Raw genomic sequence first — 24270 nt, forward strand, 5'->3', positions numbered from 1 at the left:
TGATTGACTCCAGGTGGAGGCACATGTATCTCCTCTCATCTGAAGTGTCCCAGGATATGATAAATTAATCTGGGGGCCCTGCTAGGGTGAGAGCAGAAATGGAAGGGGTAGAGGAGAGTTCACCTATATGGAGCAGACACACACACAGAGAGCACAAGTTCCCATCCCCGCCTCCTCCCCACTTCAGTAAAACCGACGCTCACCTTCTCTTGGTTGAAAGAGTCCATTCTCTTCATGGCAGTGTCCAGGGCTGTTACCATCGCTAGGAAATTGGGGTCTTGCTCACAGAGTGGGTTGGACAACAGGTCTGAAGAGATTTTCACGGCTGATTTCGACATGGCTGCAGTACGATGAGACCCAAGAGCATGCAAAAGAAGAAGAGAAGGTCTGTCAGTGACACAGAGTTGCATAACAGGACAGGCACTTGCAAAATAATCCAGCTTTGCTGGAATTAATTCATTATCGCAGTTCTACAAAATACGGTCTGGGACACAAACCTAAATCTTCAGCCATTAAGGCAGTGAGTTCGGCACCTAAACTTTCCAGGGACACAAGTTGGAGGCTAAGAGAGAAGATAAAGAGAGAGGTACTGATTTTTTCATGTAAACACAGAGAGAATAGTTTTTATACAGCTTAAGTGTGGACCATTTAAATGCAAGATGTGATGCTGCCAGAAATAATACCAGACTAACAAAAGCATAACTTTCTTTTAAAAGTAATGTACATGGCTTTTTTGACTTTTTTTTATACGTCTGCCTTTTTTTAACAGACTATTAAGCATTGCTCTGTCTCATTGTAGCTCCTCCACAATGAGAAAAAGTACAGTCCATTAAGTCTTCCAAAAAAGCTTTACAAAGATACGTACTTTAAGTGGATTTAGTGCTGGGGGAAAGGGGCCAGACTGACAGGGTTGGAGAAGGAAGATCTTTATTCGCCTGCAAAACAGGTACAGCGTGAGCAGTAGTAGTGCAAGCTTGTCACCAATGAGCCTGAGTTTTCTTCCAGAGGGAACCATTTCCACCCCTCCACAGGCAAAGACCTCTCTGCTGAGACTGCCAACAAGAGGGCCAGCTGCTTTGGCAGTTGTGAACTGGCCACTTGGCCACTGGAGAGTCACAGAATTTAAGGCTAGAAGGGACCCCTGGGACCACCACTGAACTCAGATGCAACTTTCATTTAATCAAGCCCCTTTTGCTCTCTTTCAGATTTACAAGCATCTCTTCTTTTCTATCCGATCAACTGGCCTCATTTTTCAACGAAGAAAATTCAGGACGAAGACCCTGCAGTGGGTCATCCCCACACACACCACTGTAGAAGGATAAGATGCGAGACCAATGAAGAGTTTGTACGGCAACAGGCTGAACGACATTCAGAGTAAAATAACTGGAATATAATGTAGGAAGATGAATAAAACGGAAGAGCCAATATGTAAGTAAAAATAGTGTAGCTATCCAGAAATCTCTGTCTCTTTTCCCAGTAATGTTGCTGTAAGTTATTTCAGTTAAGGATCTGAAGGCCGGAGTCTTTTGTACAGTAGCTCAGAGAAGCTTTCTCAAGACTATCACTGTACAAACTTTTAATGTCTGAATTAAAGTCATCCTCAATAATGGGGCTTAAGATCACAATTTCAAGAGATTAAATGCTCTGATTTAAAGGTTATACACAATTATACAGAAAGCTCAGAATTCAGCTCAGTCCAGAGTGAGACACTCACTATGGAATAACAAAGCTACTGTGTCTGACTATATTCAAACATTAAGGGTTTAAACATTTAAACCTTTAGGCAGATGGGACAGAAACCTCATGTGAGACCACATCTGAGGAAGAATTTGTACCAAAATAGGACTGGGCTAAAAACCGTAGAACTCTTTAGGGGGAAGAGAAATTACTATGTGCCCCCAAAATGCAGGCAGCTGGGACTTAATACAATTAGGATAGTGAGTGATGGCAGGCAATGGTCAGACAGATTCTCAGAGGCTGGGAATCAAGATTCCTGGGTTCTAGTCCCTACTCTGCCATTGATTTGCTGTGTGACTTTGCGCAAGTCATTTCTCTCCTCTCTGTGCCACCGTGTCTCCATCTGTACAACAGGGGAAAGGAGGAGGCTTGGAGGAGGAATTGGTTAAATGTTTGCACAGTACTTTGCAAATATAAAGTGCTGAGTATTATTAATATTAGAAAAAGTGACCTTCGGTTATCGCTGGTTATTCAAAGCAAGATAAAGCTACCATTTTATAATTAAGGGAACAAGTGATGGAAATGCTGAGTGACCCTTAACCACAGCACAGCAAGTGTTGCAAATAATTCTTATTGAGGTTTGGATCACCTTTCCCAGCCATGTTGCTAAAGCTGGCAAGGCAGCATCCAAGTCTCCCAGGAAAACTTATGCACCTGAGAAAGCGTCCGCTTATTTCAGAGTGCGTATCTATTGTTGGCAGAACATGGAGGCTCGATCCAGGGATGATTAGATCAAACGTGCTAGCGAATGTTTACAGTCCGACTGAACGATCAACCCCCTCGACGCTCAGAAACAATGGAAGAAATAAGACACGAGGAAGAATAGCAGCAGAGCTGATGCACTGCCAGACTTCTGCTGGACATGGAAACTACACATTAGCTAACTACAGTTATCTCTTCATCTCTCTGTTACTCAGATATTGCAGGGCGAGGGAAGCCTCCAGAGGTCCCGAATGCCTGTTCACGCATTTGTCCTCCGTCCTCTGTGGTCTGGGACACTCTTAAACTGGGTGCCAGTGAATAGAAATTCTCCCCTTATTCAGGATTTCATGCCTTTAAATGAGAAATCAGCTCATACCGGATCTGGCCAGGGCCTGGGCTAATTTACAACTCTGCCATGAAGCAGAACGGAAAAGGAGAGTCCTCCCACAGCTCCTCTGGGGCTTGAAATGCTCCATATAAAAACACCCACTGAAAGGGAGGGGAGGGGAATCCTTTACAAGGAAAAACTTGCCAGAGGAGCCCTGATAATGAACAATGTCCCAGGGAGAGAAGCTTTCACCTTGGAAGGAGTTTTTTCTTGCAGCATTTGTTGTTCATGTCTATGACGGTGCTGTGTATGTAGCTATGTATCCCCCTGCCCTCCTGCTGGCAGGCAGCAAAATGTGGGTTCTTTTCAGCATACCTCTCTCTTCATAAATCAAGTCACCATGAGGTGCTTGTGGAGATTGGACCAGCCCTCACCTGCCTATTCATGTAATTTGCCTTGGCTCCAACGCCCAGTGGGCCAATAAAAATAGAGACTGCTCCAAACTCTGTGCTGCAAAAAAGCCATCTCTGTTTAAAACAGCTCTTTTCTGCATGTTCCAGAAGGCTGCTCAGCTTGCTTCAGTAACTGGAAATCACTAATCTCCACTTCCCCCAGTGTCTCTTCCTTCAGATTGTCTAGTCTTTTCATCTTACCCATGTTTGTTAAAACCCTGTATTGTGTGATGCGGTCAGATTGGGTTCCTATTGGAGAAACTGCTAAGTGAGTAGGCAGGACCCCATGTGCAGGAGGGACGCACACCTGCACAGCAGATGTCACTCTCTGAACTTGCAGAAGCAAACAGCTGGGGCAGTGACATGAAGAGACTACTTGTTTATTGCTTCCTACGTAGCCCACTGCAGCCAAACCAAGCCAACTATAAGGCAGAACTTGCAGGGTTACTCTTACAGGTGAGCCATTAAGTTGGCAAAGTTAATGAAATACAAACACTTAGCACTTACACAGTGTTTTACAATGTCTCTCGCTAAGTGAGGATACAGTGACCAACCCAAGGGGGCCTCGTTCTCAGCTGGGCCCTTCAGGCGCTACCCTAATACAAATAAGAATTATCCCAAATTTTCAAAGGCAGAAACTGAGCCACAGAGAGGTGAAGAGACTTGGCCAAGGCCACACAGCAAGCTAGGGTTCAGGAGAATGAGGTTCTATTCTTGGCTCAGCCAATGGACTCACAATATGACTCTGGGTAATTAATATTTAGGAGCCCCCAAGAGGACTGTCTTGTAGTTAAGGGACTGAACTGGAACGCAAGCGACCTGGGTTGAGTCTCCAGCTCTGTCACAGGCTTCTTGGGACCCTGAGAAAGTCACTTACTCTTTCAATGCCCTGATTCCCAATCTGTGAACCACATTCTTACATACCCACATCTGCATCTGTGCTCTTCTTCATGTCCTTCTGCAGTTTCTTGGTCTGATCTTCCAGCCTGAAATAGGAAAGAGTAAGACTAACTTCTGAATCTTTAAAAAATAAACAAACATATACATGAGAACTATGCCAACAGGCCAGCTGGTAGTTAAAAGGCAACTGGACACGTTTCTATTAGGTATAATGCTGTTTGACCATATAACTAATTTCAAGTGACCTCCCACATCTCCAGATGACCCTTATGTTAACTATAAAAGTAAGAGTAAAAACGTATCAGATATAGGTCCATACAATATAACAGTTACAACAACTACAACATTAGATCTTACAAACTTGGGTGGTTTTGGACTCCTTGAAGATATTCTGGAAATTTTATTTTCTGTGCTTTAGAATTGTAATAAAACTGTCAATACCTCATGACCCCACTACGGGTTGCGACCCACTGACTGAGAAACACCGATCTAAACCACCTCGAAATTACAATGCACTAAGCGGGAGAACAACAAGCTGCTAACAGAGCATTAGGCAAGCAACACAAGGAAAGATGGAACGAGACTGAGTTGTGTGAAAAGCAGATCCATGGTCATCTCCAAACTGGTTAACACTTACTGCTGAAGTTTCCCATATTCCCTTTCAAAGTCTTTCTCCACCTGCGGGAACGAGAAAGAGAAACCATGTCAGCTCAAATGCATGAGAGCACAGTTCAAAAAAATCCACCCAACCCCCTGTCCTCCCAGCGGAAAGTACGAACTTGATCTGCAAGTATCAACAGATACATGTCAAGCTATTGCTATTTACATAGTGTCAACAGCATGCTAGGCACTTTAGAAAACAAACATGAGGACAACAGGTAACATTTTCAAAAGCACCTAAGCCCCATTTTTAAAAGAGATGTAGGCACTTAGGAGCCCTAAGGCCTAGTCGGTACTTAAAATTTAGATCAACCTAGTTACATCACTCATGGGTGGTAAAAATTCACACCTTTGAGAGCCGTTGTTAAGCAGATCTAGTCCCTGGTGTAGACATGGCTAGGTCAACAGAATTCTGCTGTCAACCCAGCTGCTGCCGCTTGGGAAAGTGGGTTATTTATATACATGGAAAAACCCTTTCCATTGATGTAGGAAGCATCTAAAATACAGTGCTTCAGTAGCATAGCTGCAGTGTGCCACTGTAGTGCCCGTAGCATAGACATGGGCTAAGTCTCACTGGACTTCTAAATCACCTGGATGCTTTTGAAAATTTTACCCAAGGTTCCTGCCCTGCTGATATAACCATCTAAATACAGAGCTTGTTTAGCTTGTAAACTACATAAGATCCAAATAAGATCTGAGGCCTAAAACCTTCAAAGTATTTGGAGTATTAAACAACAAAACAAAACTTTTGACTTTCGATGGTTCCTCCTAATTTAGTTGCAAACCGATCACTGGGATTTCAGATCAGGAAACATCATGAGTCTTCCTACACCAGCAACATTCTCAAGTTCTGAGTTTCATTCTAAGGCACCAGGGGAACTGTCGAAAGGTGGTGATATGAGTGTAGTGTATTCTGTGTAGTGAAATTTGTCTTCAAGAAATACCCAATGGACCCAAGTAAGTAGGTGCTTTAGCTTCTCCCAAAAGTAGAAGCAACACCCGGGGTTTCTGTTACTAGACAGACCACACCATTTTAGAGCATTGCCACCCGCTATGTCAGTTCATTCTGAGGACATGCTATGGCACATGAACTGGAAACTGACAAAATAAATGGAGCCGTTCCAAAAGCACACAAAGGTGGCAGCCGAGCAGGTATAAAGACACATGAACACACATGCATCCGCTTTACACAGCCCTGCTCAGTGTTTCAGAAGAGGAGCATGTCATATAAGAAATGTTTCTGCTCGGGGGTCCAGAAACACTGTGTGCACAAGTTCACCCATGGTAATGGAGAATGAGATTGGGGGCATGCCTCTCTCTCTTCCGACATCAAATTTAAAGCACTCCACACTCCTCTTTGCAAATTATTAAGTATCTATCTTCTCTGCATGCAACTGTTTTGGATTTCTAGGTCACTAATATTGGTTCTTCAGGCTTCAGTAACAGGTATTCTGGGCTTCCTCCTCCTTTCCCCTTCTGATTTGCCTCTGTGATGTGCCCCAGCACTCCTCCCAACTCCCATTCTAATCCATAGGTTCTAATCCACCACAGAATCTGGACTGCTCCAAGCCTTAGACCTGAAACTGGCTTTGAAGCAGTTCAAGCTCCACGAGAGACTGCACAACTGAAGGGGCGGCAGTGGCTACTGGCTGCTACAGCTGAGTTCTTAGATTAACTACTGTGGTTGTCCCAAAGGACTGGAAATTTTGTATTTTAGCACTTCTTTTCTGATCACTTCCTATGAAACTATACGTTCTCTGCACCATACCCTCTGTCTCCATCAGCTCAGGTAACCAAAGGCCCCTTTCTAAACCTCAAGATATCACTGGGTCTCCATGCCCCCCCAGATTCTAATACATGACCCTATTACACAGAAATCCACCAAATCATGGGGTGACGAGAAAACAATTTTATTATTTTAATTACAGTAACATTCTCAGTGTGCTGGGCACTTTCCAAAGAGATGAAGATAGAGTAACTGCCCCAAAGAGTATACAAGTAAAAAAAAAAAAAAAAAAATCACCCAAGCAGAGACGTATTCTCCGAATATGACATCAATTACTTCCTATTCCAACCTGCTGCCTGACAGAAAACCTCCGATGAGATACGATACTCCACGGTGCTCTCATTCCAGGTGGACTGTTTTAACACATACTTTCCACATTCGTTCCACATCTTATCAACCAAATAAAGCACATGGATTTCAATTGACCAGCCAAGAGTAAACATGTACTTTTGTTGTCATGGGATCAAAACTGGGTTCTTTTTTGTGGTTAAGCTGCCACGCTATTAAACAAGCAGTGAAGTGTTGCGCTCAGCCAAAACTAGAATGAACCAGAGTATTTTTTTTTAAAATGCACTCCATGCTGCTCCAGGCATTCGAGACTGAGATTCACAGCAGCAAAATATAGCTAAAGAAACAACAACATTTAATAAAATTCCCCCTTGGTTTTCAATTCCAATTGCTCTAAGGCCAACGTTTTAAAGTGGAAACCTACAGGTGTAAATGTCACCCTCAGTTTTTGCAGTCCCTCTTTCTTAAATATCTTCTTAGTTTGCAGGTTCAAATCCACCCAAAGTCAGTAGTGACAGACTCACTGCAATCTGATGGCTGTTTGGTGGATAGTGAGTTTGGTGAGCTTCAGTCAAATTCCAAGGGGACACGTGTCCAGACCAACAGAGACCACTACTGCCGGCACCCACGCTGGCTGTCTCTGTAGACCGAAAAGCTCCACAGAGACTGATCTCCCTTTCTCACTGCTAAAATTGGTCCCTCCAGGACAGGGTGGATCAATGAGGGGGCAGCTTGCATAGCCAATGCCTGGTTCACAGCTCTGCAAAAATCCACGACAGCTGGTGGCTTCAGGTCAGGTAACCAGCACATAGTAAAATCACCCTATGTTTCTATGGTTGTTCCGGCTGTAAAAATAACCCCAGACTATTGCATTCTATTTATATGTTCATGTGAACTGTCCTGGTTGCAAACCAAAGGGGGCCGGCATGACTCAGGCTTGAATCCTTTGACGGCTGATGGTATTATTCCCCCTGTTCTCAGCATGAAGCTCCATCCCATTGCGGATATACTATTCAGAAGAATTTCCCTTTCATTTGGTCAGCGATCAGTTCTTCCTAGGCTTAGTTGCAAGGGGTGGGGTGGCTCGGGATGAAATGGAATGTAAAGATGCAGAGCAGTTCCTGACATTTGCTGATTTACCCCTTCAATTCTCCCCTCTACCTGCAGTGCCTCGGGGTGAAACAAAGGTATCTCTCAGTCTATTTGATATGAGGGAGGCCACAACTCTCACACAGAAGTTACTTTTCTATGTGGAGTACACGTGTCCCTCAAACTCTCATCCTGTCCTATCTTTCTTGGGTTCCCTGCCTAGTTGTCTTGTGTGCACTCTGCATATCAGGGACTGAATCCTCTTCTTCACAAGGCAGCACATCGAACACCCCTCCCTACTCACATCCCCAGTGACATTTATAGAGACAGCTGCCCAAGCCTTATTCTTGCTTCACCCCCACAGGAACAGTTGGCTACCAGTCACTGCATTCTGCACACCCATGTGCCTCTGCTAGCTACTATTAATGATTATTTCTATTACAGTAGCACCCAGAGACTCCAATCGAGGCTCATGGACCATCATGCGACACAAATAAGTCCCCTGCCCCAGAATGCTCACAATCCGGGGTTATGTAAAGATACAACAGGTGGCTGAAAGAGACAAATGCAGTGGGCTGCAAGGGAACGGAACACCAAGCACGTTAGGCATAGAACCCACCAGTTTTGGCTCGGGTGACCAAATGTCCCGATTGTATAGGAACAGTCCCAATATTCGGGGCTTTTTCTTATATAGGGACCTATTACCCCCCCACCCCCCCTCCCCAGGTCCTGATTTTTCACACTTGGTATCTGGTCACCCTCGTTTCAGCTCTCACTTAGATTTCACCAGCCTGGAAACTTAGTGGCCATAGGCATCTGACATGTAAAGCAAAAAGCTACTCATAGAGTTAACAAATTAAAAATAACAAGTACTAGAGGTACTCTGAAGAAATGAAACCAGCTAGGTAAGTTTCCACAGTCAAATAATTCCTCCCTCCAATCCACCTCACTCACTTCTGGAAACCAAAAGCTTGAAACCAAAATCTGTTTTCCTTAATGAAATGCTTTTTGCTCCATGAACATTGGTTAGTTATTGTAAGATTGCTCCCGAGTGCAGACCTAGGACTTTTAACTGAAGTGCTCTTTAAAACTCCCCAGTGAATTACATTGACTTTGTAACAGATCCAAGAAGGGGTCAAACTTTGGGCTTTCCAGCCACGATAGAATCTTTGTAATTCAAAGGGGGGGTCGTAATCAGCAATGTGGTAGAGAGGAAATGATGCAAGACCGATGAGCACCACAAGAGGATGGGAAGGCAGTACTGTGTAGAGCCTTCTTACTCTCTTGGAGGAAGGGTGCTATTTGATTTCCACATGGCGTCATTCCATTGGACTCAGACTCCCTTAATGGGATTTGGCAACAAGAGGGAAGAGAAAAACCTGTGTAGTTAAGCCAAAAATGTTATTATAACCACAAACTTCTGCTGGGTATGTGCCATCCCATCAAATACAACAAAGATCCCACCTAGACAATGCAAGTTGTGTGCATAAATTGGGTGCAGCAGAACAATTAGCACAAGACACAATAACCCCTTTGTGTCTGACAGTCGAGTACCTTGAGCCAAAATAATCCTGAAATGAAGTGAAGCCGGAATACGAGCCTGTACACCCATGACTAGGATTCTGTGGACTTCGCAAACCAGCAAGCCATACCTACCCATCTTCTAAGTAAGGCTATGGGTGGATAAGCAGTGCACAAAATCAATGCTGCTCATATGCCATTCCCCAAAGAGCATCACATGCAGCTTCAGAATAGAGGGAGGGGATTCACCCCACCGCAGCTTTAATGAGAGGGGGTGGAAGGGAGAGTGTAATAGAAGCAGTCACCTAATTCACCAGGCCCGTTAATTTCATCCCACCAATGCTGTTACTCCCGTATTAGAGATTTAAAAGGTTAGTCGTGCACAGTGGAAACTAAATATGGCAAACTTGCTGTGATGGAATTCTTGTTATAATGAAGCTCAGTTATCCCAAAGGTCTCAGGGGACACCAAAATCTTTGGCTAAACAAGGGAGCAGGGTCGAGCAGACTCCGAAGTCTGCAACCCAGGTTTGTGAGCTCTGGAACACACACACTCAATCCTGCCCAGCCAACTCCCTTAAGGTCAACCAGCACCGCAGTGGGGGAAGGATACACCCCAAAACTGAGCAGACTGAGGGCGGGGGAACCCCTGACCAACTCGCCCAAGGTTACTGGGGGAGGCTATGCTCTGGATCCCCCTCTTCCAAGAGAGAAAATGAGCTGACTGGCTTCCCTTGCTTTGCCTGGCAGTGATGGGAGGCTGTGCTCACTGTGGAGAGGCACAAGCAGCCATTCTTTTCAGCCACCTTCCAACTCAGATGACCCAGTCCCCACTGAAGAGTCTGATACAACCCCAGGGTGACACAGACGAACTTCCGTTAGCTGGGGCCGCACTGCAGCTTGAACAGTGTAACCTTGTGCTTAGAGTGAAGTTGTCCTGGGGGTGGAGGGGACTGTCTCCACAATAAGAGGCTTCCACTGCGTAGTGGATTTAAACAATAAACATTCTGCACACAGATATAATTCTAACAGGTTTAAGTCCTATCGCTGGGCATTAGTTTAATTGGGCTGCGTTATTATGTCCTCTATCGTTCCCCTGACAGCAGGTCCTCTCTGTATATTAGATCCTCCCACCCAATCTCCTCGCCTCTGTACGAGCTCAGTGCCAGATGCTCTTTTCAGGGGAAGGGGGTGGGGGGGGGAGGGGGAGATTATTCCGTCTGGAATTGGATTTGCCCAGGTTTAGGTGGAAACAAAGTAGTGCCATGCCTGAGGGGGCAGGAGATCACTTCAGTTCACCAGCTGGTATTTCCTACAGGGGTTTCCTTCTACCTGAAGAGCTAAACTGTGGCTGACACTTTGCCCTTCTTCAAAGGATCAACAGCGAGTGGGCACAAGGAGTCGTGACTAATTCCTACTGCAGCCCAGTTTCCAGTGCTTCTGCTCGTACTAGAGCCTTGTAATCACAAAAGCTTTGGTGAGCGAAGCCTGCCATGTCAGAATGACTCTGTCTCTCTCCCCATGTTGCAACTAGCATGCTCTGGTGGGAGCCAACTGCTAAATTCTGACAACTGACTTTCTTTCTTTCTTTCTTTTTTTTTTTTTTTGTGGTACAATCTTGTGAGTGGGAGAGCCTCTCCATAACCGCTTCCCTTCTGATGAGCTCTGGATGGAGCCCTGGAGATGCCACACCTTCCCACTTCCTGCAGCAGCCTCCAGAGGCCAACATCTGGAATAAAATGGAGAGCTAAAGCAGATTGTACTGCTGTTCACAAAGGCCCGCACAGATGGAATGTCTCAGCCTGCAAGGGGGAGGTAAACTCGGAGGTCTAAGCTAACTAGATGAGCTACAAAGCATCACTTCCATACCCTGAAACTAAGAGGAGTATAAATCTGAAGGTCAGGTTCTCAAGGGAGATTGGTAGTTTCCTGTCGTTTGTTCTAAGGACTTGTTCTTTGAAGGACTGTACTCTACACTTACCCTGTGCAGTTACATTGCTCCATGCTTCCTGTTTGGCACACATCTGTCCCAAGAGTATTGTTACAATTAACAAGATGGCATAGTGGAGGCCAGGTAAAAATTTCCAACTCTCTCCAGGTTACCATGTCATCAACATTCAAACTCTCAGCACTTCTGCTGAATTTGGGAAGCGGAGGGACAGATGAAGAGCAGGGGGAAGGGGAAAAGGCTTGGAACCAGTAACAGTCCTGGATGAAACTTTGCCCCTTGGACACGCTGAACTTGACAAAAGGTTTTTATTTCAGAAATTACAGCCCATAACTGCCAGTTTATCTCTATTTGTGGATGTGCTGGAGAAATCCCTGTAACTGGATAGGCAAGAGGAAAATGGCTACAAAAGCTCAGGAAGGAACTGGAGAGTGATCTCTTGAATTTGCCTATGATATACTGTATCTCCACATTGAAAGACAAGACCCAGGGAGCTAACAGACATCCCCATACTGCCACCATCCAAAATGCCAGGCACAAGGCATACCAGGAGGGAAGAGTGTTAGGGCAGAATCCACTGCAAACTGAGAGCAAAGAGAGATCTGGAAGGTTCAAATATTAACTCTCATTCAATCCGAGCCCCTGCTCTACCATTAGGAGGGCTAGCTTCAGAGGTGACGGTGGAGACCTTGGTGTGTGGCACTATGGGCAGTGATACAGGTTTATGTCGTATAAGGACTTTCAGGCAAACTGCATCCTGAAACACTTTACATAGTTAAACAATACGTTATGGCACAGGGAAAGGGAAATTAACAGGTGCAGACAAAGAGAATATGTACTCATATGAGACACAAAAATCAGATGGGGAGGAAATGTCCTAAAACACTGTTCAAGCCATCAGGAGACGCAGAGAAGAAGCCCCTTGCGCCAGCAGAGAAGAAACCAGTGCTAGATAGGTGGATGGAGCAAGTAAGGAAGTGAGGGAGTCAGCATCTCTGCGATCCGATAGAGAAAGTCAACGAGGGATTTAAAAACCAAAAAAAGGGTTATTTTGAACTGGATCTTGAAATAAACAGGGATCCAGTGGATTTGCCTGAGGCTGGGGGTTGTATTTCTTTGCAGAGAGCAGCATTCAACACATGATGTCTGGATCACTAGAACTTGGGAAGACCACAGAAGAGTGAAAAGGCGTCAAAAGCCCTGATTAGGGTTTCAACATTGCCGTTCTTTAAGAAGGTCCCTTGCTTAAATTTTGCACTGCCAGTTTGAAGCAGAAAGCTGCCGTTCTGCAGCACCACAGAACGACACCATCCTTTAAATAAAAGATTACAGTTCATCAATATTGGGAAGTGGCAGAGTAAACCCTCCGTCTCAAGGGGAAACTTCATGCCACAAAAAGTATCTTTGGCACCTTAATACAAGTAACCCACGCAACCGAAGGAATTAGCAGTGGTGGGTGTCCCACAGAGGAAGGATCAGGAATGTTAGTCTGTACAGGGGATTAGTTCACCAATGCAGTTATAATTATAAAGCCAATGTCTCTGTCACACTAGCGATCAGGACGCTTCTTTTAAAGCAGGTACGCAGGTTAATTCAGGGATTGCTACTGTGAGCACTACAGCTTTCACAGGACAAGGACCATCTGCTTAGGCAGGGAAAATACCACAGCCAGCTGCAAGAAACAGCACTTGGGAAAGGACTTTCAAATTCATCAGAATACAAAATGCTTTTTTAATTTTCTTTTAAAGCAAATGCTGTGCAGTACAAATTAATTCATGCCTGAGTACTAAGCATCTCAGCCTCCTCTGATAAGCTTTCCTTTGGAAACAGTTATATTCAGCGATCTGAACCACTCCCCCTCCTCCATCTGCTCAGAAAGGATGAACAAACAAGCCATTGCTGAAAGAAGGAAGGAAGGAAGCATGTTCAGTCATCTCCTAGGAAAACTGTGCCAGAACGAAAGAGCCCCCTCCCTTAACAAACAGATCCTGAGACCAAAATACTGCATGTAGCTGGGACTCCCCCTCACCCACAGCACAAGGATGTGATGGTCAAACACAGCAACAGGTTCTGCTCACTCACATTCCCCTCGCACATACACACACAAAAATGGGACGAGTCAAAGTGCTGGCTTGACTCATCAGCCACATGATCACAGACTGGATCTAAAAAGGGGGAATTGGTTTACTCACTGTCTTGGGTACAATCTGTTTCTTGGGCTGCCCAATCTTGAACGGAATCCTGGAAAAGGAAGGAGGGAGAGATAAGGAATATGTAAGCGAACAAGAATAGCTGGCCTCACATGCGACAATGTCAAAAAACATGTTCCCCAAGCTCTTTCGTAGAGAAGGATTTTTGGATGCAAGCTTCAGTGGAATAACATCCCAGATCCTGGTACAACATTCAAGATAAAGTATATCTCCCTTTGGAGTCGGCTTCAGCTCCGGCATCTGTGATCTTCCCAAACAGCAGTGCCAGCTGGGTCTCCAGCAGCGAAATCCCCCTTTTTCCTCCAGTGTCCTATTAATACAACTAAGGGCTCTAGATGTCCAAGACACTCCTTGGCAGAACAAGGGTCTGAAGGTTGTGCAAAATTTCAAAAAAAATCTGAAAGGGGAGGTGGGGGTGGGAAGGAAGGAATCAAACACTACAAATATTTACGAAGAGAACCTTAAATGGGGCAGGGGGAGAACGACCCTCAAAAACCACCACCCAAGAGTCTGGAGTTTTGACCTGCTTCAAAGGATTTTTCTTACCACAGCTGCAGGGATGGCTCACCTGCCAGCTGAACAGCCTTCATTCGTAAAAACCTTCATATGGTTGTGAGTACAAGCTGGATGAGCTATTCCCCCCCGCCCCCCTCACATAAGCTAGTTGGAAGGTGAGAGTGCTCACTACGTATCCATTTTTGGCTTGGTCAGATTGTTGTAGTCATAATCATAAAGCAATGAAAATAATTAAGTTTCTTTCCCCCCTTGATAACCAAAGAAATAAAAACACAATAATTCAGCCATTGCTTTCAATGTATTAGACTAATTCATGTTGTCTGGTTAAAATTCATGGTCCATAACGCTCCCAGTTTATACTAAACCCAGTTTACAGCATATTCTGCTGATGTAGCTAAGGGGAAAATTCCGTTATGTCTTTTAAAAATAGGAATAGCCTTATCCAGGAATTTCCAAACTAGAACAGACCAATGGTTCATCTAGTATGGTATCTTGTCTCAAACAATGTTCTGTACCAGATGCAAAACAGAAGGTGCAGAAGTCCCCTAATGGTCCTGTGCAAATAGTAGCCTTTCTCACATTTTTTACTAAAATTGATTTTAAAAATCTAATTTAGTTCATATTATTGAGTCTCTTAACCGGTTCATTTTTGTCAGTATTGCAGAGTGAAAATGGTTAGTCAGTTTCACTACGGTGTCTAATCAGTTTCACTTACGGGTTCCCATGCAGGGTTGCAAAGGTTGTTGAGGAAAGTTTTAATTCAAACAACTACATTGATTTCCAATGATTATTTTTAACCCTGAAAACATTTTTATTACCCTATCAGTTTTGTAAAATCTCTTATATACAACAACTAACTTTTAGGATTAAACTACCAGTTAGAGACTTCTCTCTGCAGGCACCACTCCACAAACACCATACCATATGAGACAACACTTAATATGGGAATGACAGCAAAAACAAGATCATCCAATGACCCAGTTCCCCCTTTGCTTCATTTCGGCCAACCATAGTCAAACCAATGGTATAATTAGTAACCAGTAATAACCTAGACTGCAATCCATACCTCCTGAACTGACCAAGGAGTAAAAGTCAACATTAGTCACAAATGTTTAAATTTAATTTCTGGAGTACTTCCTGTTTATTGTTCTCCAGCATGGCTGATGTAATTTTAGGCTATTAACCCCTTCCAGTTCCACTGGCAGTCACAGCAACCATGAATCACACTTCTTCTATAAACAAACAAGTGTCTAGCATATAATTAAACTGTCAATAACTACTTGTGGTGCCTTACAGGAAGGAATAGGAAATTAAAGATTTTTCTTTTTTCGACACGGGTAAAAAGTCAATAAAAATGGGGCAACTCCCTTATTACCCTCTGGGCACTGGTCATACTATTGGAGTCAGTATAACCAGGTGCTATCTTTCATTAGAGCTAGTCATCTGTGAATCTGTGACAGTGTAAAAGGTATTCTGATGGGATCATTAGAAATCTGCATCAGAAACTGCCCTCAGGTAGAGGCCAGGAACAAAACTGGAGAACTGAGGGGGAGCAGTGGCATGGAGAAGAGGGAAACTAGGACCAAATACAGCTTCCGGTGTAAACAGATGCAGCACCGTGGCTGAATTTGGACCTGCTGTGCCCAGCCTGAGACTGGCTGATAATATCTTGCAGCAGGCATTGCTGGGAGTTCCTATAGAAACGTAACACTGGAAGATGGAGATTGCTGGCAGTAAGTGAAAGAAGCATGTATAAGTCAAAGCGTAACCATTTGATCTCCTGTGAAATATACAACATGCAGCTACTAGAGTGGCACCCTGAGGTCCCATGCATCACTGACACTATGCTGAAGTAATCAGCTAGCAAACACGCACCTTTAAATACTTTGCTCTTCTACATGACATTATAACAGAGGATCTCTGAGTGCTTACAAACTGAATCTTTATCTCCGTTTTACAGATGGAGGACCCTGATGCACAGAGAAATGAAGTGATTTACCAAAGGTCACAAAGTGAATCAATGGCAGACAGGAACAGAACTCAGGAATCCTTATTCCCAGTCCCCTGCCCTAAGCACTTAAACGCCATGAGTAGAGATGTGGCATTTAAATAGAGATATTATGGTGAGTGGTGTTGTATCGATAAGAAGAGGTGGGGGAAATTCCACCAATGGCACCCCATTTTAATGCATTATTTATTATTCATGTTGCACCATGAATCGCACGGTGCATTACAGAAGAGAGAGAGAGGGACATGGTCCCTGCCCCAGAAACTTTACAGTCCCAGCCAAAGAACAGTTAACACTGTGCACGATTAGGGATAATTGTTTCTCTGTTGCTAATGATTAATCTTAGTTAACAAAGAAACGAACACAGAATTTAAATACAGGCCCCTTACAAAGGCTCTGAACCACCACCAGCCAGAGAGGACCATTCAAACAGAGATGCCTCCAGAAAATTAATCTGCAACAGACAGAGTGGCTGGCTGCAAAACGCAAGGAGCATCAGTGAAGATAGCTGGAGTTGTGTGAGTCTCTAAACATTTGGTTGCAGCGGTTTTGGAGCTATGCTGATCCCAGGATATGAGAGAGACAAAGTGGCTTAGGTACAGAGTTGCCAACTTTGGTTGGATGAATTCCTGGAGATTCATCACATGACATTATCTTTAATTAAAGATGAATCTTTAATTCCTGGAGGGCTGGCAACCCTAGTTAGGTAATATCTTTTATTGGACCAACTTCTGGAGGTGGAAGGTACAAGATTTCGAGCTCCTTTCCCCAAAGCTGAAGAAGAGCTCAGCGGAGCTCGAAAGCTTGCACCTTCCACCAACAGAAGTTGGTCCAATAACAGACATTGTCTTGCTCGCCTTGTATTACTAAAACATGACTTTTCACCATTTACTTAATCAGACTTCTTTACCCAATACAGCTTTGCACTCTCATGAAGTATGGGGGCTTCCGAAGAAAAGGCAGCCGCTCTGGAAAGTGTGTGGGGCACGGGGAAAAAACCAACCGTCAGTCTTCATTAAAGAGCATGACAAAACTAAATAAACTCTAGTAAAACAGGACACTGGAAACTGACCAGATTAAATAACAAGTCATACTAGAAGGCCTGGATCCTAGTTCTAAGTCAACCAAGACCAGCAGCTGAGGGTGCAGGCAACTGGTAGTTTATGTAACAACTAATTGCAAGACGGAAGGGGATGGAGGAATCCGGCCTCAGACCAAGGGAGTATTTCAGGTCTTCTACAGCACCTGAGTAGCCTGGTTGAGCTTAAATTGTCTCTCTCCTTCCTCCTACCTTTAACCTGAGCTGACATAGTCTGCTTTAGCACTTGCGTTTCTTCTCGAGCCGAACTAGGATAAAACAAGAAGCTCAGGTCAATTAATGGATAATGGGATCAGCCCATCCTGTTTCAGATGGCTCACTTTTCTTTAAACTACTCATTACATTTATGCAATGAAGGGCAGTGCGGGATGTGAGCTACAAGATATTTCAACTCCATCTCAGTTGGGAAGGAAAAGGTTTTCACATCCAAAAAGTTCGGCGTACAAGGAAGAAACGAAGACTATTTTCTTTCATAGCAAAAGAAAGTCAACAGGATGTTCAACAAAGCTACAAATATACTTTGAAACAGCAAATATCTCTATCAGCACCATGATGCCAGTTGGTAATTATGTCTGTCTCAGTAAAATCTTTTTAAAAAACCCTGTTCATATAACTATTTTTTTAAAATGCTATTTTATATTTTGAGACAATTTTCCTGCTTTAATATGGCTCAGTAAAAAAGCAACACAAGAAAGAAGAACAGAAAGAATAAAGCAATGAAGTAGTAAGAAGATCAGAACCACTGATCTTAGCTGAGATTTTAAAATAAATTGACACACCCGCAGCTTTGAAATGCAGTTGCAAGAAGCTGCTGGCAGCAGAAAGAGATGTGCTCCAACAATCTGAGCACAAGCCCGAGAACCAATAACTCCTCCTGGGTTCTAATCCCAGTTCGGACATTCTATTGCTGTGATGTCTTGGGCCAATCATTTCACTACTTTGTGTCTCAGTTTCCCCGTCTGTGAAATGGGGATAATATGATTACCTGATACAGGGGGATGCACAAATTAGCAGCTGTCAGAGTGCGCTGTAAGATGAAGAACTCCAGGTATTATTAGTCCGCCTGGATACCACAGCGATGAGCATATCAGAAATAGATCAGGTTGACATACGGCTCCACATCTTTTACTATGTGTTACAGAGCCTCCTCCTGGTGTGCCAGAGCCGCAAATGCTACCCTGAAAACCTGAGCACATTTCCACACAGCCTAGAGGAGAAACCTGGACTTGCGTGTGTTTCGGTTCTATTATTTCTGCTGAGCGAGAGAAAGCTGGGGTTGTGTTTGGGGTGTGAAATCCCTTGAAATCATGTTCATAAACAGTGTGGGCACGCTGAGTCAGTCGGAGCTTTCCCACTCTGAAGAGCTCTCTGGTCAGATACAGCCATTTAACTCAGCAAGCCACAGTAACGGTAATGCCATGAAGATTCCAGGCCTCATTCTCTTGGCTGGCGGGGGACTGCGGCAAAGGCAGCGCACGCAGCCCCCATCGGGACATTGTGAGTCGTTCAGCGGAGCCAATCTGGCTCGTTTGGGAACACCGATTTCAGAAGGGAGGCTCCACCTAGTCTTCCTCAATGGAGGGGAGTGAAGTACTGAAGAGAGGAGCTGGGTGCTTAAAGTAAGAAAAAAGTGTAGGTGGGTGGAGAGAATCCTGAAAGCATCCCATCAGGGAAGTTGAGGAACCCCTGGGAGGGGAAGGTGTGGCTAATTTTCTCTGAAATTTCCCCAGCAATGTAGTATACTTCTCCATGTACAAGCTCAAAGTCACACACCAAAGGGTCTAAGGCTGTGTCTACTCTACAGTCTATGTCGGTAGAACTCACGTTGCTCAGGGATGTGAATAAATCACCCCTCTGAGTGACATAAATTACACTGGCATAAGCACCGGTGTGGACAGTGCTATGTCGGCGGGACAGCTTCTCCCACCAACATAGCTTCTGCCACTCGCAGAGGTGGTGTTGTTATGCTGACAGGAGAGCGCTCTCCTGTTGGCATAGAGCGTCTTCACCAGATGTGCACTGACGCAGCTGCGTCACTGCAGCGCTGTACATGTAGACGTGCTCTAATTCTCCTCCGCATGCACAGGAGAGTTGCAGATAAATCCACCAGGCAATGGGGAATACAGCCCAATGAGATTTGCAAGATTTACAGATTTTCTGTAGTCCCCTCTGAAAGTAAGATGCAGAGGGGATCGTCCGACTGGATCAGACCATGTGATTTCTAATCTAGGGCTGCAGCTGTGGTTTTATCTATTCTCCTGTATAATAACGTTCCCCCCCCCAGCAAAACGCTCAGTTTCCTGACAAATCTTGGCCACTCTTGCTCCCTCATCAGACAAAGACCAGAAAAAATGGAGGAGGGCTATCAATCTCAGGAATTTAAATGGAAATAAGCATAGACTGCAACAAAACACATGGTAACACCCTCCACTTGAGGACCGCAAAACACTAATCAGGCTTCCTAAGACCTCTCCCAGGTAGATAGGGAAAACACATGAATATTTTCAACCACCACTGAAATGCAGCTGCTTCTGGGGATATGAACAGCTGCTGTTCAACATTGCACAGCAATCTCCAATGATGGTTTAGGACAGGAAGTAAGGAAAAAGCTGTATGCAACTGAAAGTGGAGGGGAAGTTGGAGGGGGCACAATGTATTTACCCACAATGTACATGGTCAGGACCTCAGGGTTTACACTCAGACTCCTGCAGAAAGTGCCACGGGCTCTCAAATAACTATAAGGGGTCAGACTAGGGCTCACTGAAAAATTTCTGTTGAAACTGGTTTTCAACCAAAAATTGGGTTTCCAACTCAATAACATTTTTCATGAAAAGCGTCCGCTTTCCAAGGAAAAATTTGATTTTTCATCAAAAAACCCAACGCTGCGTTAAGTTCACCTTAATTAGGTGACGGGAACTTTCTCAGCAAAGTGCTGAAAACCCTCGATTCCCACTCCAAACACACACCATCTGGGACCTTGTCTGCATTAGCAGCAGTGGGGCAGCTACAATGTTTGTAGCAACAGTGGACGCACTAGTGAAGACGGGGGGTAGGTGCTTCTCGCACAGTATGATTCAGTGCTGTTCTGTGCACCTATTCCTGACATAATAGTAAAAATGCCCAAGCCCCTTCTACACTAGCAACCTTAGGCAGCTGATGAAATATGGGTAACAATTCTGCTAATATAGATGTGTCCTTGCAAGAAGTGGGCAACACCTCATAGGATCAGGGCATAAGAGAAATTATTCACTGCATGCTGACAGTGTGCTTGGTGCTGTACAATGCCTTAGTGAAAAACCTACACAACCACCGAACATCCACGTCTCAGATAGCTGAATCAGGAGTCCGAGACTGTCACAGCCTTAAAAAAAACCCCTATGACCGTATACAATGCACCAGCAAGTGTCCAAGGAGCAGGGGGGAATTCCAGCCCCAGCCCTCACAGGTGAGAGATGCATGAACACAAGACACAGTTGGAATTAATATATCACATCACTCTGGATGTCTTGCTGTACTACACGGTGTCCATGGAAACCGCATGCACCGTCCCACCCCACTCCCCCTTCTTTATAAGAACTCATAGCAACCACTCCAAACAGAACACTAATGCGAAAGGAAAAAATTATTCAAATGGATCACAAACAGCTTATGTTAAGAGAGATACTGCGCCAAATTCTGTGTTGACTTCTGCCCATGAAGCTCCATTGGGAGGTCAGTGGGATTGCCTGGGGCATGCAGCAGCACAGAATTTGGCTTAGAGTATTGGACACCTCTGAAATCAACTGAAAAATATACAGACTTAACCCTGGGTTTCACTCCGCCCCGACAAAGCTACAGGGCACAAACCAACAAAACTGGTCTCACTGTGAGCCCCTATAACAAAGAAAAAACTCATAATGTAACCACGCAATTTATGTTGCCTCAAACTATAATCCTTAAGTATTTAGTCCTTTTTGTTCCAAACCTGCTTCCACTGAGTTCAGTAAGAAGTAAGCCCACAGACTGTAAGCTCTTTGGGGCATGGACTGTCTTTATCCCTTGTGTCTTCTGCAGAGCCAAGGCCAGCGTTAGTGCTCAACAAATGCAATAATAATGTCAGAAGTTACTCTCCCACCCGCTCCAAGATGATAATGAAAAAGCTAATGATATTTTACTCACCCATCAAAAGAGAATTACTCACGCCAGGTGCGTGGGCGAACAGAATTTTGCAAGGCTGTTTTAGGCCCTGACTATGCTACAAAAATAACCATTTTAAGCGTGGTTGTGAAAGATGGTTGTGGCTTAACTCTGTTATAAGATTGTTTTTTAGTCACCCGTATGGAACACCACCACCACCAAATCATGTGATAACCATGTTAGAGTTAAAAGAGGGTGCTCACATAGTTTTTTCTGTACACACGGGTAAGAAAAAATTATGGCTCTGATCCTGCAAGCTGGTGCACGTGGAGGGGACCCCTGAGCCTGTGTGGACCACCACGGATTCCAATGGCTCAGGGGTTCAACTCACAAAGACTAATTTGCAGGATCAGGGGCTACATTATAACACAGGTAACTACATTTCACTATGGTGTTTAAACATGAGTACTTCTGTAGTGCATGTGACCATCTGTGCTATAAAATCAAGTATCTAGGTATATGTAGGAAGTAATTATCTATGTAGCTATTTGTACCTTGCTCACCACTTTGGTATCCAAGAGCTTTTTTTGATCAAATTTTATCAGATACTAAGGGTCAAATGCTGGTTTCACTGGGAGCTCTGCCATATACACCAATGAGACCATGATCTGGGCTTTAGAAAATACCCTTGTTTGCTTTTCTCTAGAACTCATTGATCAAACAGGTGCTAGCCTGCTATCATTATAAGAAAATTCTGTTTAAATTCCATCATGAAAAGTGGCATTTGGCAGAAAAGCCCTCAGTGCATGGGACACGGAGAATCAGTTCCCCTCTCATCCCTAGAAATGGGCCTTCTAGTGCAGAGGTAACAGCGCTTCTCTTGCAGAGACAGAAGACTGCATTCTCCAGAGCTGTCAGGCCTGCACTAGGTTCCCTATAGAACTAAGTTCACTCCAAAAAGGTGACAAAGAAGAATTCCGGGTTGAGACCAAGTTTAAAAAATGTCAGCATACAAGGTATTTTGTGGGGAAGGTAGGCAAGTTAGCAGTTATAACCCATTGAAAATGGAGACTTAGTCTAAAAAGTACCTTCTTAACTGTAACTGAAGTATCCTTAGACTGTAAGAAGCTAGAAATAAAGCTCTTTGGGGCAGGAACTGTCTCTTTGCATGTGTTTGCACAGCACCTAGGAAGATAGGGTCGTGATACTGATCAGGACTCGGGGCGTGACTGTAATATTAATAATGTTAATAAATAATAAATGTTTATGCTGGAACCTGAACATGCCTGTCATTTCCCACCTGTTCCCAAGTATACTTCCTCCCAGGACCTCTGGAGTAGACAGGATTCAGTGATCTACAAAACTGTGATTTATTGCGCTACATGAGCTAATCATCAGCCTTTACACACCGAAATCATTTGGAAAATGGATTAACATGGAAGTCTTGTCAGATCAAAACCTGGTAAGGGTTTGGGGAGTTAAATGTCACAGGACTTTACAGTTCAATTCCTAACTTTAAATTGATGCTAGGTGTTTAGTCTAGTTAGTACGCTGGAACTGGAAAACTACTGGAGGAGGTGAAATGTAGCTTGAAAACCTGCTTTTGAGATACAACAGACCAAGGTTTTAAGTATTTTCTTCCATAACTACAAGTACCCTTTAGATTATAAATAGATGCTTGCATTGTAACTGAAGAGAAAAAAACAGAAACCACTGGCCCCCAGTAATGGTCCCAGTATAGCCCAAGTCATTCACGTTTGCTTTTAGAGAATGGAGGTCAGAAGATCAGTTCTGTATTTTCTACTCTTTCCCCCAAAGTGACCTGGGATCTTTAAATTTCACCCGTGACAGCCACAGGAATAGAGCTCACTTTAATGTGTCATCTGAGGGCCAATACCTCTAGCCATACAGCCCCCACCTGAGTATGGTCCTGAAATATCAGCACAGGAGAGGAAATCCAGATCCTGGTTTGGAACTTGAGTGGAGACCTCCTGGTCTCAAAGTGTGTTGCCACCTAGCCACACACAGCAACTTGCTGTCTTCCATTCCTCACCTGTAAACCTGCAGAAAAAGTGCTTAACTGCCTATCAATGCTGCGGCGACAGAGCCACTAAATACCTGCTACACCACAAATACTCACTCCAAAGGGCACCAGAAACCAAGCTACAACTTCTCAACGCAGTCTCTGGGGCAGCTCATGTAGGAGAATATAATCCAAGCAAGACACAAAATCTTAATGATGCCAATGTGGGTCACAGAAGGATCAAGTTTCAAAACTACCTACATAAAATATCGCTCCCCAAACAAGCCTAATTCTGCTCTAATTAAAGTTGGCCCTAAAACATGGTAGAGAAAACATCATCTAGTCATAACCAGGTGTGGAAGTCAGGAGATCTGGGTTTGATTCCTGCTTCTGTCACAGATTAGTTATGAGGTCTCTGGCAAGTCACATCCTCTCTGGGTCTCAATTTCCGCATTTGATCCCAAGGATTCCAGTGTGCTTTATAAACATTAATTAAGCCTCACAATACCTATGCAAGGCAACTATTATCTCCATTTTACAGATGGGGAAACTGAGGAAGAAAGACTAGGCGACCTTCCTCAAAGCCACACACTGAGACAGTGATAGAGCCAGAAATAAAACTTTGTAGCACCATGACTCAGTCCCTTTCCCTAATCACTAGGGTAAACCTCCCGCTAACCTTCGAAACAGTACATTCCACGCTGCGGACATGCATCTGATGAAGGCCATTGTTGGAGAGAGGCAGCACGCTCAAACTAAACAAATAGTGATATATCGGCTAAACAAAGAAAACTCTCAGTCTTGCATGTTTGGAACAAGGCTCATCCTCTCTTTATGCAGAACTCCCAGCAAGCGAAGTGATATAAATGTTAGACATTTTTTACCCTG

At 44.2% G+C, this 24270-nt stretch overlaps 1 protein-coding gene and 1 long non-coding RNA gene across 4 annotated transcripts in view; one reads left to right on the forward strand and one right to left on the reverse strand.

Annotated features, from left to right (window-relative positions):
• Positions 1–24270, reverse strand: part of BIN3 (bridging integrator 3) — a 53984-nt gene that overhangs the window by 22460 nt on the left and 7254 nt on the right. Inside the window, exons 1-5 of one of the 2 annotated variants that reach the window (XM_077805938.1) lie at positions 13603–13617; positions 4757–4797; positions 4144–4205; positions 498–562; positions 204–340 (exon numbers count right to left, since the gene is read on the reverse strand). In XM_077805938.1, the coding sequence (XP_077662064.1) occupies positions 204–340; positions 498–513 (153 nt within the window). In that variant the 5' untranslated portion in view covers positions 514–562; positions 4144–4205; positions 4757–4797; positions 13603–13617. Of the gene's footprint in view, positions 1–203; positions 341–497; positions 563–4143; positions 4206–4756; positions 4798–13602; positions 13652–24270 lie in introns of those variants that run through there. The other variant, XM_077805937.1, reaches the window with a different exon arrangement.
• On the forward strand, positions 336–22630 carry LOC144257790 (uncharacterized). Of its 2 annotated transcripts, none has more exons than XR_013344590.1 (4): positions 336–1428; positions 10781–14291; positions 16097–16259; positions 17064–22630. It is a non-coding gene; the product is annotated as an uncharacterized LOC144257790 (long non-coding RNA). The 2 variants fall into 2 exon arrangements; XR_013344591.1 differs by having other exon boundaries at positions 10781–11277.

This window comes from Eretmochelys imbricata, chromosome 26 (genome assembly GCF_965152235.1).
Source record: "Eretmochelys imbricata isolate rEreImb1 chromosome 26, rEreImb1.hap1, whole genome shotgun sequence".
In the NCBI taxonomy this organism is placed as follows: Eukaryota; Metazoa; Chordata; order Testudines; family Cheloniidae; genus Eretmochelys; species Eretmochelys imbricata.